The 18368-nt window shown below is 43.5% G+C and overlaps 1 protein-coding gene and 1 non-coding gene across 2 annotated transcripts; one reads left to right on the top strand and one right to left on the bottom strand.

Moving 5' to 3' along the window:
* LOC8070742 (protein PARTING DANCERS) lies at positions 9229–12018 on the top strand. Its single transcript, XM_002437974.2, has 9 exons — positions 9229–9446; positions 9595–9755; positions 9837–9925; positions 10023–10118; positions 10210–10304; positions 10397–10437; positions 10521–10604; positions 11065–11223; positions 11668–12018. Exons 1-8 carry the CDS (start codon positions 9359–9361, stop codon positions 11212–11214), a joined length of 804 nt encoding a protein of 267 aa, XP_002438019.2. The 5' UTR covers positions 9229–9358; the 3' UTR covers positions 11215–11223; positions 11668–12018.
* Positions 12611–12682, bottom strand: TRNAD-GUC. Its single transcript has one exon. It is a non-coding gene; the product is annotated as a tRNA-Asp (tRNA).

Here is an 18368-nt window from a genome sequence, read left to right as displayed (position 1 = left end):
CGACTACTCTCTATGCTATGCTCGAAGACTGTGCCGACCACCGAGCACGTTTACGTTCCCAACCACGCTCGGGGACTTGTCCACCGGTCCCTACGCCGTGCTCGGGGACTGTGCCGACCACCGAGCACTATACGCTCGGGGACTGTTCGACCAGCTCACCAATTTAAGAACTTGGGGACTGCACCGACCACCGAGCACTATACGCTCGGGGACTGGTCGACCAGCCCACCAATTTGAGAATTCGGGGACTGCACCGACCACCGAGCACTTGATGCTCGGGGACTGGTCGCCCAGTCTATTAACTCGGATGTGAAAGACTGCACCGACCACCGAGCACTTGATGCTCGGGGACTGGTCGCCCAGTCTATCAGCCCGGAACTTCGAAAATTCCGGCGACCACTGAACGCTCGATGCCCGGGGACTGGTCGCCCAATATAGCAACTCAGAATTCTAAGGAGTGCGCTTGGTGCTTGGGGCCTGGTTGTCATACTTTTGTACACCCGGGGACTGGTCGATTAGTCTATTCAACTGCAGACGGACTGGTACTTTTAATTTTTTAGACCTTGCTACAAGGCTCATACTTCGCCTTACAGCAAGCTCGGGGACTACATCGGTACGATGCATCTGGCGATGCATCTCAGTTACAGAATTTCTTTGAGGACTTTTATTTTGACCCTGGCACCACGTGCCTACGTCACCTACTACCAGGCTCGGGGACTAAGTGGGCACACTTCACCTTGCGGTGAATATGCTTGCTTTTTTGATGTTTATACGTTTCAAAAAAGTAAAGTGGGCACACTTCACCAGGAAAGAAATCTTTTTTAATTTAGAGCACCATGCATTCTTCGAACAACTCGCTTCTTCGATATCGATGTTGATCAACTGTCTTTCGAGTTGGTCAAAGAACCGTTGCAACTGTTTGGGCGACTTTCCCACTTATTGAAGACGTCAAGTCTCACTGATCGAAGAAGCTCAAGACGGCGTGTTACATCACAATACATGGTGCTCGGGGACTAGCTGTGGGGGTATAAACCCCTATACCCTTACGGCTAGACTTCGGCCAGGAGGCTTGGCCCATTACGAGACGAGTTCAAGGCTTGATCCGACAACCTGGAGTTTCGCGCAAGGAAACAAGATGTGGAGATCAAGCAGGATTCTAGTCGGTTAGAATAGGAATTGATATCGAATTATCCATGGCAATTGTAACCGACTAGGATTAGTTTCCGGATCTGTAACCCTGCCCTCCAGACTATATAAGGAGGGGCAAGGGACCCCCCTAGGACATCATATTCTCTCGGCACAAATCAATACAACCAGACGCAGGACGTAGGTATTACGCCAACTCGGCGGCCGAACCTGGATAAAAAGCTTGTCCGTGTCTTGCGTCACCATCGAGTTCGTAGTTTGCGCACCGTCTACCGATAAACTACTACCGTGGGTATACCCCAAGGTAGACTGCCGACCAGCTTTCGTCGACAAAAACATAGCACAATTAGAAGTAATAAGGTCACAAGATATGTTGTTTAAACATGAGTAACTAGATACATCATCATAGTTAAAAACCTTGGTGACTAATCTAGCAGATGCCTTGGAGCCCTAGACGTACAACCATGTAGGGATATTGACTTGCAAGATGTCGTGCCTAGATGAAGTGTTCAAAAATGCTTCCATGACATTGTTAGTGGTACTTGATTTACAGTGGTGTAGTGTAGCCTCCTAGTGCGAGAGATACCTCATGACCCTCTCGTTACTATGGCATCTAATAGAATCTAAAGTCCTCTCACATGTAGATGTATTCCAATTATAAAGGAGCACAAGGGAAGGTGGGCCCATGTCACCCAATGCTAGCATGGCATAGGACATCTTCTACACATTTGTTTCTCCCTTCCTTCTTTGGTGTTTATCCTTGTCTGGCGGGGGTTACATGGGCACAAAGGCTTGACTTAGAAGCTTCCTAAAGGCAACATGGATGACATGTGGGCCATGACATCTGATGTTGGGCTCTCATTGCCTGCTAGGTATGGCTAGAGCACTTGTGGCACACCCAACTTGCTTATCCTCCATGAATGGGTGCATATGGATTTTGTGTTTTTTAAAAGAAACTCCTTTATTTTCTTTCATGTGGTTCTTTCTTACAAAAAAAGAAAACAATCAAAAAGTGGTGAGCATTGTACATGAGAAATATATGACGTTTGAAACCATGCTTATGCTACTGGATAATTGCAACTTCATACATTACATGTGTGGTTTTGTTTTTGCCAGGGCTATTAGGCTATCTAAATAGAGTTGAGAAATTGGATCAAACTTGATCTGGTTGGACTTTTTTGGTCATTTTGTATTTCTTTTCAAAACTGTTGAGTGAATATCAATGCTAGGTATAAAAGTGATAGTCAGTTACAAGGTCAAAGAAATATGCATTGTCACACTTCTTCTTCATGAGACTACTTATCATTGCATTTTAATATGAACTTGAATGAAATTTTTGTTATTGCACTTCTTATTTAAGTTTGTGATTATGTAAAAATGAACATAGACTTGATTTGTTTGAAAAGTAAGGCTAATAGTACATACATTTTTTTCAACAAAAAACCGTGAAAAAAAGATTAGTTTTACAAAATATGATCTCTGAAGAATAATCTTCCTCACGCGTTCCCTCACATTCATGTCCTTGCTCAAGCCTACTCTTCTCAGTCCTCCACCACTTTGTTGCTACTTGCATGCCATCCTTTACCAAAGGTACTTAGAATTGGCTCCAAAATTCTCAAAAGTGGTCTGCTCCACAGTGAGGTCATTGGACCAGAGCAAGTTACTGGGTAAAAGAGGGGGCTTGGCTTGGAGAACGACGGGAACACAAGGATGATGACTTGGCATGACTAGAGCTAGGAGAGGCCCCTTCTTTGGTGGCAGCAGGAGGCGTGTGGATATCGGCAACAGCTAGGTTGTAGGGAACCTCACCTTTGTTGTCGTCCTGACGTACCTCGTTGTGATGGGTCAGCTCCGGTGGATTATCAACACCATCATTTCCTTTGGGCATGAGAATTCTTGCTGCTAAAAGGAATTATTTATAATTTTCCTCTTCTATGTGAACATTTGGGATTAGGGGCACTAGGTTTTGTTTGATTTGTTCCTTTGATGAGAATATTTGGGATTGACACGCTAGCTTATTTGTTTTCTTTCTTTGATGCCTAACTGTAGGAAATTACTGTTAACTTAACTACAAAATGTCACCCCTTGTGGAGAATTAGACAACTTAGATCGATACTTTTTGACATGTAGGGGGAATCCCCAACCTATTTTTTGTATTTTTTTTATTCTAGACCTATTTTATTTGCTCCCATGGGAGTCGAATCTAAGTCTACTGGATGCTATGCTCTAACCACTAGGCTAGAGACCCAACTTAGATTGATATTTAGAATTGTTGCACCGAAAATGTAGTGCTTTCTAAAAGTATGATTTTGTTGTCCATGTTGTAGTAACTTCTCAGGTGACCTCAGATTTCTAGTCAATTTACAGTTTCACCAAGTAATGTTGTTTTGTTTGGTGAAAATGTACTACTGTTGACTTGCTAGTATTGAATTATCACTGCTAATACGAAACTCTTTAGTTGCTAGTATCCATTGGCTCATGGAAAACTTGAGCATTTAGATTAGAATCTTGAGACTAAAATATGAAACCTTAATTTAGCTTACTTTATAGCTCAACTAACATTTATAAGCTTGTCCATTTGATAATTGGGTTTGTACTTACCACAAAATGTCAAAAAGTCTTTATTTTTATTCATTGATACATGATTTTATTTTTTAAATTTTTATTAATTTGGATTTTTTTTACATCTCTTCTGAAAACAGTTCCTCATAGTATTGTTGCTTGTTCTGGCTCTATATTGTAGGGCGATGTAAGGCTCCCCATAAATTTGGCATTTAGCTATTGCTTCTTTCTAATGATTGAATTTTATCAACGTCAGAAAAATATTTCTTCATAATCTTCCCACTTATAAAGCATTGTTTCTTAAAGCTAGTAACTTAGGCTATGCCTATTAGCAGCACTATGGTTATCTTATCACATGCAAAACTAGAAGAAGAAACTTGGTTGCATCTTTCCTTTATTTATAGTGCCTAAACTGTGGAGAAAGCTTCCACATACTAAATTGAGCATAAACAACACCATATAAAACTTCTATCACAGATTTGTACTTTAGGCGAAGTCTCATTAGCTTCATTATATTATAGGTTAGCTTTTAAGGATGGCTCTGGTCCACAACTCTATCCATATTACACTCAACCTTTCTCTAGTAAGCAATGTTGTGTGTACGTGCAATGCTAGAGGGGTACTTGTGTCATTCTCATCTATTGATGCTTTTGCCTGCACCGGTTGTCAGCATCTCCAAGATTACCCCATATGCCTTTCCCATGCATATTTTTTGGGGGAAAAGAGAAAAACTCATCTCTGAGCATCTCCAACAGTTTTGCATTTGGGGTTTGTATTCCTGTAATTTACCAAAATTATGGAAATGAGGTATCCAACAGTTTTGCATTTGTGTTTTGCAATTTGGGCAACTTGGCAATTGGGGGAGGAAACTTGGCATAAATGCAAGGCCGCGGGCCGATTGGCAAACGCCAATCGTGCGCTCCTCCCGCGCTACTCCCGCGCGTGGGGGACTCTTCGCGCGTGGTGACAAATCTTGGAGATCGATGACGACTTGCAGTCCACGGCAGCAGGACGAAGGACTCTATGATAGGAAGGTCTCTATGGCAGGAAGCCCTCGATGACGACCTGCAGCGTCTCAGATACAGGTAACAGGAAACAGCGGCGACCTGGAAGCTCGCGAACTGGCGGCGCGACGAGAAAATGCCGCGAAGAAGAAACACGCGCGACCAATAGCGCGGGACCAGATACGGTGCGGAAGAAAAGTCGCGGCAAATACGGTTGTGTCCACAATTTTGGTTTTTATCAAGTCAATTATGCCAAATACTTGGAGATGACCTTTTCTTCCACTTGTCATATCGTTTTGGGAGTTGGCAAACTACAACAAATGGTAAATAAAAAATGTCAAACTGTTTGTGATGCTCTAACAGTACCCCATACCCCTTCCTCATCTATTAGCAATTGGCAAATAAGACGGCATCGTGCGTAAAAATACACGCAGCCTCGCTTTCTCGTGCCATCTTTTAAAGGTGGAAGGGTGTGGGAAAGAATAGAGAGTACAGAAAAGTTTCTGATGCAAATATACAAGAGAAAAAAGTATATATATGTAGTTATGATAATTTAGAAATAGTGTAGGATTCTTGTTGTAAAATTATCTTTTATTTTAGGAGTAGATTATTGAAAACTCTTGGAGATGACTTTTTTTCTTCCAATAATATTTTAGGAATTGTAAAACTACATGATTTAGGGAGAAAAAACTCGAGATGCTCTAATGTCCTCCGCTTCCCGGTGAAGCCAGGATTCTGAACAGGGGACGTTCAGAACTGATAACAATCACACATGATGAAATACATATATAGTTAAAATATACAAAACAACCAAATAAACATTTTATATAATAATATAACAGAAGCTAAAAAGGACACGAATATTTTAGAAAAAACAAAGAAAAATAATTAGCTGTAGGTTTATCACATTCATACAACAAGCAATCTAATTCTTGAGCTAGGAAAAAAGAATCACGATAATAACATAAAGACTAATCCTAAATAATATATGTGTTATTGGAGATCAATTCAGATGGAGAGTATACTTAAATAGCTAATTAGAGAGTTAGTGTGTGAACAAAAGGAAGGAGAAAATAATAGGAAGACCACTTATTAATTATTTAAGATGCTATAAAAGGATTAATATGAGAGAGCACAAGAAATCACAGCACAAATAACATCATTAACTTGTTAATTAAAGTATTAAATAGCCAATAAAAATATATGATAAAAATTTTATTATATAATTCTTTGAAATAGCTAATTAGAGAGTTACTGTGGGAACAAAAGGATGGAGAAAATAATAGGAAGACCACTTATTAATTATATATGATGCTATAAAAGATTAATATGAGAGAGCACAAGAAATCACAGCACAAATACTGTCATTAACTTGTTGATTAAAGTATTAAATGCCAATAAAAATATATGATAAAATTTTTATTATATATTTCTTGATATAAATATTGAGTTAGAAATGTGTTGTGTTGCTAGGGGGCCATGGCCTCTGCTAGCAGACCACCTGGCTCCACCCCTGCCCACAAAAGCTCTCGGCTGCTTTTCTTTGCCAGTTACTATTTTGCCTCATTGAGTAAGGATATGAAACAAACTTATTTAGATAGCTTACCTACCTCTCTTGTGCCTTGGTAAACAAGCTTTGTCTTGCTATCTTGAGAGTCAAATTGGCTCTCATGTCTGGGAAAACTTTTTGTGCTCCGTGTCAACTAGACTAGGTGAGTTATTCGGAGAAACCAAAGATGTCCTCTATCACACTGTCACAATGTCACACACACACACACACACACACACACACACACACACACACACACACACACACGTCACACACACATATGGCTCTGCCTTAAATACGATAAGTTCTTCTCCTTTGATTCTTTGGACTTGACTATCCCCATAACACAATGTGTTGACGTCTGTGCACTCCTTTTTAAAAGCTTATCGCCATATTTATAAGGCCAGTCTCATGAAAATTTTATAGAGATTAAATAAGCAATCAATTGAGCAAATATGCTGACATTGCACCATATAAATAAAAAGAGATAAGTGGTCAAAGTTTCATGGAGTAAAATAAGTTTCATGGGGATAAAAACTAGTTTACATTATTTCCAACACATGGGGAGTCAGAGTCACTGGCACCGGGACTAGCCTAAAATAGTAAGAGAGTGGATGTGTTTCATGTGTCTGGATTTTAGCCTACAATATGAGACAACCAATTAATATCATAATTTTATAGTCAAGCAATAACAAAATTACATATTCTCCAAATTACAACGGAAACTTAAACACCTAGAAATTATAGAAATGGTGAGATAACGGAGACTCCAAGAGAATCAAGTCCGTTATTGGTGGTAAGGACTAATGGGCTTGGTTTCACATTGAATTGCAGCTTATATATTTCTATACAATATAAACACCCTAAATACATATATAGACCTAACAAAATTTTGTCATGATGACATATATATGCCGCACATCATTTTTTGGTGCACTAAGACTTGTTTGGATGTATTTGTGTTCAATTCAATCTACACGCATAGGGAGGGTTGGATGAAAGATTAACTAATTTTCACTCCACTCTAATACGCGTAAATTGAGGTGGATGTGAGTGTCGCCAAACAAGTGTTTTAAGAGTCATCAAGTGTATACTCCCTCCATCCATTAGTATCCTTCGTTTAAGCCTTGTGCACGGAGACCAATGAGCATGAATGACTCACGTATTTTCAATAAATCATTATGGTCCAATTAATCTAATTAATATGCATGCCTGCATGCAACCAAGGAGCATCCAAGATGACCTAGAACCTGTGCATGCACCCAAAGAATGGCCAGCGTGCATGCAAGGCATAACCATAATTACAGCCGGTCACCTCAAGATGATGGAGATAAGTGAAAAAAAATTGCTTAAATGAGTGAGATAAATGGATGGAGGGAGTACTATGCTTCTTTCTTTATCTATACCTATAAATAAAGAAGTAAAATTTCAGCCTCTTTTTGGTCTGGAGTATTTACGTTGGAGTCAAAATGGACTGCCATTTCACCACTTCAACTCAAGTGCTAGACAAATCTTTTTATATTTATTGTGTGAGTATTGATTATTCAGAGCCGAACACCAAAGAGGCAATGAAATTTTATCCCTAACTTTTCAATACTCTAAAACCTACGATGATTTTTTAGGGGAGCCTACGATGAAATTTTTATGTGCCCTATGTTTCCCATGTTCGTTAAAAGTTTTATTTCTTTTCTGTTTTAGCTACAATTAACTTTTCTGTTCATTGTTTCTTCACTTTGATTTCCATGCTCTTTTTGTTTCTCTCTTTTTTTTGTTCGGTATTTATTTTCAGTTCTCGTTCAATTTTTCTCTTATTTTATTTTCTCATTTATTTTCCTTTTTAAGAAGTATTTTGAGTCCGTTTCTTCGAAGTCTTTTTCATGATTTTTTTCTGATTATCTTTAATAATAAAATATATTATTATTAGTCTTTGAATCCTTACATCTTCTATCTCATTAATTAATAAAATATTATTATCACTAGATTCTTGATATAGTTTTATTATGAATAAATTTTATTTTTATTATAGCTTGGATAAATCAATGGTCAGACTAATGTAATTGTAAACTGAAGTCTTAAGCAGTTTGTTGTCCAATCTAATCAATATCTATATTCTACATCTACATACTTGATATTAAAGAGCAAAAGGATTTTTCCGATTGTTTTTTTACTTATCGTAATACCCTTGCACTTCTCTCTGTCATGTCCATGATTTGAACTTATGCCCATATAAGTTAGAACAACACTTGTCCAATAACGATGCGTAATACACATGTGACCTATGCTTACAACCCACGCTCATGTAAGTTAAAAAACAACATATGTTCAATGATGATAGAGTGTCTAACTACGCCGGATGAAGGCCCCGGGTTCATGCCTCGAGGGATTTCGTGGGAACATCTATCGTTCGTGCCACTATTACAGGGGTGATGGTGGTTATATAACAAGCAACATTCAAGTTAACGTCAATCTGATGGAAATGGTGGAAGGCAACATGGGAGAAATATTTTGATGCCGAATTTCTAAAGTTGAATCCTTTTTATGCTATTTTACTAAACTTTGGTTCTACCAACGGTACAAATCTAATTTTATTATTTTAATTTGATATAGATTTAATAGAGTATTGTCATATTATTACCAATATTAATTTATATAAATAAATTATAAAGAAAATATCAGTACACATATTTTTTTCATAGCTTATTTCTCCTGTTGTAATGTACGGGCATATTTTGCTAGTCTAAAAAATAAATGAATGCTATCTGAGATATCAAAACATTCTTTCTTCTTTTCTTATTTTTTAAGCCCACATGATATGATAATGCACATTTAGAACTTTTTCGTTAGAACTTTCATCAGCCAGAAAGCATCGATCGGCCCAGCTAGCATGTGGCGGCCCAAATGAACCGCGTCGCTGCGGGCCCAAAATGCACTCAAAAGAAGAAAAAAAAAAGTAAAGCACCGCAAAAAGGCAACTGATTTTCCGCCGGACCAGCGTCGAGGAGAGGAGCAGGCAGATTTCAATTCCAGTCCCCCCTGCCTTCTCTTCTCCGTTCACGGCTCACCCCGCGTGCGCGCGTGCTCTCCCTCTCGCCCGGCGATGTCTGGGCGCCCGCCGCCGCCGCCGCCATACGCCATATCTCCGGCCCGTCGCCAGGCCTTAGCGGGCGTCGAGCACCCAACACCAGGTAAGCGTACTCTCTCTCTCTCTCTCGCCTCAGTTCCCCTCTTCCTGTCGTGCCCAGCCGCGCCCAGCAGTACCCGAAACCTAGCTAAATTCATCTGGTGATCTGTGTTCGGATCTGATCTGATCACACGATCGTATACGTGCATTAGCTCTGCTGGGTCCTCCGCCCCTGGTCGATGTGAGCGTAGGCCGAGGAGTGTGCCTGATGAGCACCTCCTGGAGAGACAAGCAGCGCCCGGACCTCGTCAATTTCATCGCCACATTCCTCGCTACCAACCTGTACCGCCTCAATTTCCTGTCGCTTTCTCCGGTACGCGCTCCAATCCAGAGATGGTGCTGTGTGTGTAACTGTGTATAGGCAAGGCTTTGATTGGGTTAGGTTGGGTTCCAGGACTTCCTCTTCAACAATGGGGGCTTGTCGGTTGCTTTCATCTTCGAGACGGACTGGCTTCCTGAAAGGGAAGCTGCTGTCTTCAGCAGGTCACAATGTTCCCTGTGTTATGTTTGTTGTTGTGCACTGATGACTGCATGCGTGGTGATGGTAATGGTGATGTCGTACATGGAATGCTTTTTGCAGGGTGAATACACTGAAGAGGCAGTTCAAGTATCTCTACGTCGTTGTCGTCGTTCGCTCAGCAGAGCAGAATGAATCATTCAATCAGTCATATTTCAAGTATGGGCTGACATACTGTGATGCTAAGTTGTAGCATTTGTTCTAGTTTGGTTGGGTTGGGTTGTTCTTATTCCTTCTGTCCTCATTAAAGGTATGGCATGGAGCTTGGCTGCCCTACGTTCGTGCCTGTTTGTGATCCAGAGATGGGATTCGAGAAGATTGTAAGGATAGCTCATGCTCGTGGAGGTGAAACCTCTTTGCTTCATCTACCAATTTCCTGACTCATGTTCAAGTTCTGAACTGCGAGCTGGCACTGATTGCGTGTCTGTTTTCTTCAGTGTCCAAGCAGAAAAACATCGTCGAAGCTATGAGAATTGAGGTATGTTCTGTTCCCAGATGCAAGCTCATATACTAGCAACGGGTCATGTTGTTGCTAAATGATTCTCTTGCTTGTCTCCATAGCGTGAGCAAGCTGTTCAGTGCATGGATGCGTTTTTACGAGTGCTCACCTCTATTCCTGGTATTGACAGTCATGATGCAAATGCGGTGAGTTGCTCAACTTGTTTCCGCGGCTTGTATAATTTTGTGATCTCTTGGTTACATGGATATCAATGCTAGATTGTTTATTATGACTGCTTTGCAAGTTCTGTCTCTAGGGAGGACACGCATGTTATTTGTAGGCGTTGTTTGCCGATATGGGTATCATCATTTTCCTTGTCATCTGCACACATTTCTCTGGAGATTGAGAAGAATTAACCACAGTAACTTTTAATCTGTACAAGATTCAGGGCAGATCAGCGCTTAAACATATTTTGAAACTTTACAAGTTTACATGCAAACTACTCCAGAATAAGAATGTGCACATGCTATATCTTGCAGATTGAATTCTGTTACCTTCCCTGCCCTATATCTTGCACATCACTTGCCTTTCTCAATTTATTTTTTTCCATGTTATGTGTACCATGGTGTGCTAATTGGTACTGATGCTAGTCTGTTTTTTTTTTAGCTTGCCCAAGCCATTGGCTCTATCGAAGCAATTGCAAAAGCATCCAAGGAATTCATTCTGGAAAATACCGATCTTTCCACTGAAAAGGCAGAGAGAATTTTCAGGTTCTTCAGGGATCCACAGTACTTCTTAAGCCCGAAACTTAACTAATTCTCGCAGGTATTCTTCTCCTCTGCTCAACATATGTAACAGTTGCTTTACTCAGAATCTGTCAAACATTTCATATTTGCTCCACAGAACTGTCAGTTTGTTGCTTCTTTTTGTTCTTCATTCTCTATCAATATGTATTGATATTTTGCCCGAGGAATGCACATGTATAAACAAGATTGATTTTCGTTAATTTGATTTTTAAGCTGTACGTGGATAAGAGCCTTTTGATTTGCATGCCTACTGCTAGAAGTTAGGCCCACAAAAGATATCACCATGTCTGCTCTAGATGGTGAACTTTTATATTCCTTTTATGCACGAGTTCTTGTGGTCCCTAGTTTTCTACTATAACCCATTTGATGTGTTCCCTTGTGATCTTGAAAGTTCTTTTCTCGTTGATAGAAATGTTTGCAATTCCATGATGCCGAATTGCTGATGCGGTCTCCTGATTTGCAGGCAAAATCAGATTGTTTCTATCGAGTCTGTCCCTGGGTGAACCACTGAACTAACTACCGAAGCCGTTGCAATGTCTCTCCCAGCTGGCATGGGTTGCCGATACGTGGACCCTGGGTCCCTGGGCAAGCTGTAAATTTTCGTGCTGCAGCAAACTTATGACATGGTATAGACAAAGACCTGGATGAAAATGACGTTGTACTGCGTATCCCAGTTGATGACAGACACTAGAATCTGTGCATTCTATTCTGGACTTATGCATGACTGTTGTTTCTGTGTAAGCATCCATCCAATCAAGAACAGAATATATAACACAGAAATAGATGGTCAATAGAGTTGATGATGCACTCCAAAGAAGAAAAAAATGCACATTCCAAACAGAAACAGCTGTATGGTCGAAATGATCTGAAGCCCCATCACTACCCACCCATTCACCTTGTTTCTCTGTTTTGGTATAATAACGCCAGCAATGCTGGCCACAAAATTTCACTGAACCTATGGACAAGGACGTCGAGTGATGTTTCCAAACCATCCAACATCAGTGTTCATTGAGTTGAAGAAGGCAATATTTCTGAAGGCTAACAGTCTGTAGTGCCGCCTTAGCATCATATATATGTTCACATACAAAGTTTGGGTCCCAGATGTGGGAAGAAGCTGAAACTGTGAGACAGAACGTGTTTTGGCAAATGTATATAGATGGACACTGCATGTAAAGAAGCTGAAACTGTGACTCTGTGACACAGAGTGTGTTTTGCGCTGAAGCTGTGGGAAAGGAATTGTAGGGACATGCTGTGTTTACTACTAGTGGTATAGTATATTTTTTGTGGAGGTGCGCACGCACGCATGAGAAACAGACAAGTCGTGTGTGGACATGAACATCACGTGCAATTGTGGGTCGCTGCAGATCCGAGCAAGCTCGACAGGGAGAAGAGTAAAAAAACAAAATCGCCGTTGCCGGGGATCGAACCCGGGTCGTCCGCGTGACAGGCGGAAATACTCACCACTATACTACAACGACTTGCTTGCTGACTTATGAAATGAAATCTCACTTTACTAACTCATTATCCCATTCACATATCCATCATCTTCTCCGAAATGGAGAATCAAGGAAGACCTTAGCCCTGGTTTTGATCGTGGAGATTCCATCAACCATACCCCCAAGCACCGAACCAACCAGCATGGTGATCTGCCAATCACGATGGCCCTCAGTGGCTGCACATTGTTAAAAAGGTCAACATTTCAAGCCAGGAATACTCCCAATCGCTTGAATCAGACAAAGATGGCGGTAACAATACACAGTCAAGACTCAACACATATATGCATATACACGGCAACGTCGTGATACAAAGCTGCGTGCAGGCAGTAGTCGTAGCACTAATTCTCTGCTGATACACAGTTCAGTTAGCTCGGTCATCTGCTAGGTTGGATGGACGTGCTCGTTAGCTCGGCATGGGCCTAGCCATGGTCGTTTCCAGCAGTCCGCTTTGGGCCTTCTTTCCTAGGTAAAAAGTTTTTGATACTGTAATATTTTCTTTTGTATTTAGTAGTTATTGCTTAATAATGGACTAAGTAAGTTCAAAAGATTCTTCTTATAAATTACAAGCAAACTATGCAATTAATTATTTTTTATTTATATTTAATGTTCTAGGCATATACCGTAAGATTCGATGTGACGAGAAATCTTGAAAAAAAAAATTGGCTGTAACTAAATAAGGCCTTGGTTTGTACTGCCTCCATTCCATTAAGAATATTGCGTTGATTTTTAGACTTCTTATTTAACCGTTCATGTTATATAAAATTTTTATATAAATATTATTTATTTTTGTAATGACTTGTTTTATCAATAAAAATACTTTAACATTGATTTATTATTTTAATATTTATATAAAGAATTGAATAAAAAGAAACTTGAAAGTCAAAAAATATATTTTAGTTGGGACGGAGGGAGTACCCTCGTGCTGGGAAGTGTCACTTTGTTCGGGTTTGTTAAGTTCACAAAATTTTTTGGATTTAACTAGTGCAGCATTTTTATTTTATTTAGTAATTAGTGTCCAATTATAAAATAATTATACTTAAATGGTTCATCTCGCGATTTCTAACCAAACTATATAATTAGTTTTTTATCTACATTTAATGCTCCGTATATGTGTCTAAAGATTCGATGTGATGAGTAAAAAGTTTTTTAGTGAGAAACTAAAACAAGGCCAGGCCTTATTTAGTTTGCGAATTTTTTTGGAAACGACTAATGTAGCACTTTTATTTGTATTTGATAATTATTATTCAATCATGAACGAAAGTACTATAGTATTTGTTTGTGAAAAAAATCACCAACTAAGGCCTTATTTAGTTCTGAAATTTTTTTGGTTTTGCGTACTGTAGCACTTCGTTTTTATTTGGTAATTATTGTCCAATCATGGACTAATTAGACTTAAAAGATTCATCTTGCGATTTACAGATAAACTGTGCAATTAATTTTTATTTTTATTTATATTTATATGTGCCATAAGATTTGAGTGACAGAAAACCTTTTTTAGGTGAGGTAAACAAGGCCTAAGAGCATCTCCAAGAGCCTTTCTAAATCTCACTCTCTAAATTATTATTTGGAGAGTCATTTGCATAAAAGTCGCTTTCTATATTTTTTTTACTTTCCAACAGTTTTGCTAAATTTAATGTCCACTCTAGAGAGTCATTCTCGTCTTCTATATTTGGTTAGCGAAAAAGCCAGAATAGACAATGATCATATTTGGATGACCATTTAGAGAAGCTGTTGGAGAGTAATTTTTCATCAAAATTGCTATTTCTAGTATTTAGGAAGAATATACAAAGTCTCTCGGAGATGGTCTAAATATCCTCTCGCTGTCCTCACCTGCTCTATACTGTAACAATGAACGAAACAGATGCGGCAGTTTTTTTAGGCCCTGTTTAGATTGAGGATGAAATTTTTTTATGTCACATCGAATGTGTCGGAATAATGTCGGAAAGGGTTTTTAGAAACTAATAAAAAAATTACATATCTCGTCAGGAAACTGCAAGACAAATCTATTAAGTATAATTAATTTATCATTAGCACATGTGGGTTACTGTAGCACTTAAGGCTAATCATAGAGTAACTAGGTTTAAAAAATTTGTCTCGTGATTTTCAACCAAACTGTGTAAGGCCATCCTCAATGGGAGTTTCATGACACAGTTTCCAACACATCAATATTTTGGAAACAGTGCATAGGAGTTTCATGGGGATGAAACCTCTCTACTCCCATGAAACACTTATCATCTCTCTTCATTAATATAGTGCCACATTAGTATATTTAATGTGCATAAAACTCTAATGAAACTCCATCGAGACTGGCCTAATTAGTTTATTTTTTATCTATATTTAATGTTCCATGCATGTGTCCAAAGATTCGATGGGATGGATGAAAAAATTTTGGGTGAGTACTGTTTAGCCTAATCATACTCTTCGCCTCTGCAGCGTGGTGCTCTGGAGCATGCCGGGGACACAAGCGCTCCTGGAGTCCTGGTTGGGGACTTGCGCGTTTGGGCGACACAGGGGCCTTGTTTAGTTCTAATTTTTTTTAAAAAATATGAATAGTAGTACTTTCGTTTGTATTTGACAATTATTGTTCAATCATAGACTAACTAGGCTTAAAAGATTCGTCTCATCAATTCCGACCAAACCGTACAATTAGTTTTTATTTTCGTCTATATTTAATACTTCATGCATACGTCTAAAGATTCGATGTGACGGAAAATCTGAAAAATTTTACAAAATTTGTTGAGAACTAAACAAGGCCAGGGTGTCCTGTCCGCTTCTTCTCCCTCGTCCGTATCGACCTCCTCCGTTCGGATTCGGTCCTCCTCCGATTCGTTTCCTCCGGTCTCCATTGATCGTTCCCTCGACTCCATGGATCCGTCAGTTTCCCGAGGTCAGAGCGTTGGAGGCGCAGAGACATTTGCCGATGCGGAATGCGAACTGGAGCGCGACCATGCGGTGCGGACGCAGACTAGCCGACGGAGTTGGGCAGCACGTCTCCTCCTCCCGCAGCTGCTTGGACAGTGGCGTTGCACAGCGCCTCGACGACCCCTCGTTGGAGCAGGAGGAGCTGGCGGGCATGGCCGCGGCGGGAGAGCGACGAACGCGTGCCCGCGTCGAGGTCACCTCCACCGCGCTGCTCCCCTTCCTCTCGAAGGAAACCGACGCCGCGGGCGCAGCCGACCTGGGCGGCTTGGCCTACGCCGACCTGGCTGTGGCTGTGGCTGCTACCGGAGCTACTCTGCTCCTCCTCGTCTCCGAAGCTGCACCGCGACGCTCCCTCGGTGCTCCTCCGCGCCGTGCCGCCCGCAGAATTCCCGTGCCACACCAGCCCTCCCGCACGTCGCCGCTATCAGCCCCTTCCCGAACAGAGCGGAATTCGAGCTGGCCAGGGAGTCCGGCGCTGAGTCAGATCTCTCTGGCATCGGCGCATCACGTCGTTCCGGAGGAGTGTGGAGCCCTCGCCGCCGTGGATGAGATGGGCCGGGGGCAGCAGGCATGCTACTCGCCGCTGTGGAGGAGATGGGCGCCACCATCTCAGGCGCGGTGCATCGCTGGGGTTGCTGCGCTACTCGCCGTCACGGATGGCCGGAACCTGCGCTGTCGAGTAGCACCGGGAAACGCGGTAGGCTGGCGGATTTCTTGCTCGCCAATGTGGCCGACGACTCGAAGGCAGCGGCGGCCGGGCCGAGTCGTCCGAGCTCTCCTACGGGCCGCCAGTTGCTGGTCCCGCACTCGCGGCGCACGGCGCGCGTCGAGATGGTGCGCCTAGGTGCAGTCCCGGGCTCCCGGCCATGGTGCGCGCTTTGCACGCCACGACGGAGCTCGGCCGGTGCTGCTACCGCTGGTGCAAGAGCTCGCCGGCAAGGGGGCAGCGGACAACGTGGCCACCGGTTCGTCGCGTACGCAAGCGACGACTCCAAGGCCACGGCGGTGGCCGTGCCGGTCCACGGTATCGATCCTGGTTCTTGCCTGTTCCAGCCGGGCGGCGAGGGCGCCAACGAGGCCACCCTTGCTCCTCGACGCGCGCGAACGTCGTCGCCCTGTGCCTTGCGCCGCACCGCGAACCCGCGGGACGCCAGCTGCTCCGCGTCCGACACCGTCAGCCCCCGCACGCCACCGGCGCTGGTCCGGCACGAGCCAGACGCAGCAGTATCCGCCGGGGAGTACCGTACCGGGATATCGTCGATGCTGTCGCCGCTGCTACCGTGATTTCAATGCTGCTGCAGCAGAACCCGGATCCGGCCAAAGGTTTGCCGCATCTGCGATTCTGCGTTGGAATGGTTGGTTGGTGAGCTAGCGAGACGGAGGTGATGGAGCAACTCTTTGCATTCCTCTGCTGATCCCAACTTCCCAACCAAGTCGGTAGCTCTGGATCGCTTGCTTGAAGCCGGCGTTCTGGAACCTGCGCGAATTTCCTCCTCCGCTTTCACCCTCGCGGGGCTCGCGTCCGCCAGCCCCCGGCCGCGTCCACGGCGTCGAACGCTGTGACGTAGTACCGCAGCGTGCGCGAGCGGCGCCTCGCACCGCCACCCGGGAGTTGACAGCGTCCTCGTGCTCGCCCAGAAGGAGGATGGCGGCAGGCACATGTGCTGCCCGCGACCCCGAGGAAGTCGGCGTCAGCGCCGCTGGGTCTCGTCGCCGAGCAGGCGGTGCGCGGCCGCAACCGGGCCCGGGGACGCATCGTGGGCGCCCATCCGCGCGGCGTCGACGTCGACCGCGGCGCCCGCGATTTCAGGCTCCTGCGCCGCATCGGGTCTTCCGTGGAGGCGGAGCGGCCCTGCTTCTGCGGACGCCCCACCACCGCGGCCCCCGCGGCTGCCCGTATGTGCAGACGATGACCGCCCACGCCGCTGCAGGCCTGCAGCAGCCCAGTCGACCACGCATGTCCCGGCCGGAGCGACACCACAGCAGGCCCTTCCGCGCGCTACGCCTGCCGCCTCGCCCACGCACCAGACTCGGCGTTCCTGGCCAGTGGCCACCCAGCTGAGCTCCTGCCATGATTCGTCGGCGCCGCCGGTGCTCGCCTGCGTACCCCCAAGGACTTGCACGTGCTGCTCTGGACCTGTGACCCACCATGACGGCCGCGTCGGCTACCACGACTTCCAGAAGTACATGAACGACAAGGAACTCCAGCTCTACCGCATCTTCCTGGCCATCGACGTCGAGTTTCTGAAGGTTCCCGTAGTGGCCCATCTCCGAGGGCACGGCGGACAGGTAACTGCCGGGGTCCCTCGAGGCTGCTGGCTTTCCGAGCGAGGACGATCTCCTCGCCGGCTGGGGGCGGATCTAGACATGCCATCCGGAATGGCGGCCGCGGCGTCGAAGATTTTCCATGCCATCCTCTTCGGCCGTTCGGCGCATACCTTCACAACTCGCAAGGATCGATGGTGCGATGGATGTCAAGGATTTTCCATGCATGCGTCCATTTGCCAGACCAGATCAGAGTGTCCTATGTCGATCACTGATCGATCACCATCCATAGAAATAACTGAAACAGAGAACGAACATCTACTGAATCCAGACATTTGTGAGGCCTTTGGATTGACACTGAGCTGAAATTACCTGGACCTGGCGCATCAAATGGTGCTTCGTCGTCTCATATCGATTGCCAAAAATGTCTGGGATTTGTCTCTCTATTTCTGGTCGACTGTTTCGGTTTTGGCGTTTTGCT

Source organism: Sorghum bicolor, chromosome 10, assembly GCF_000003195.3.
Source record: "Sorghum bicolor cultivar BTx623 chromosome 10, Sorghum_bicolor_NCBIv3, whole genome shotgun sequence".
NCBI lineage: Eukaryota > Viridiplantae > Streptophyta > Magnoliopsida > Poales > Poaceae > Sorghum > Sorghum bicolor.
The sequence above is the reverse complement of the archived record's forward strand: the minus strand, read 5'-3'. Positions and strand labels throughout refer to the sequence as shown.

Bases quoted from the DNA above. Each gene is read 5' to 3' on its own strand.
- LOC8070742 (XM_002437974.2), top strand. From the start codon at position 9,359: ATGTCTGGGCGCCCGCCGCCGCCGCCGCCATACGCCATATCTCCGGCC. The intron at 9,926-10,022 runs GTCACAATGTTC...TGCTTTTTGCAG, and splicing joins GAAGCTGCTGTCTTCAGCAG to GGTGAATACACTGAAGAGGC. The intron at 10,305-10,396 runs GTGAAACCTCTT...TGTTTTCTTCAG, and splicing joins GATAGCTCATGCTCGTGGAG to TGTCCAAGCAGAAAAACATC.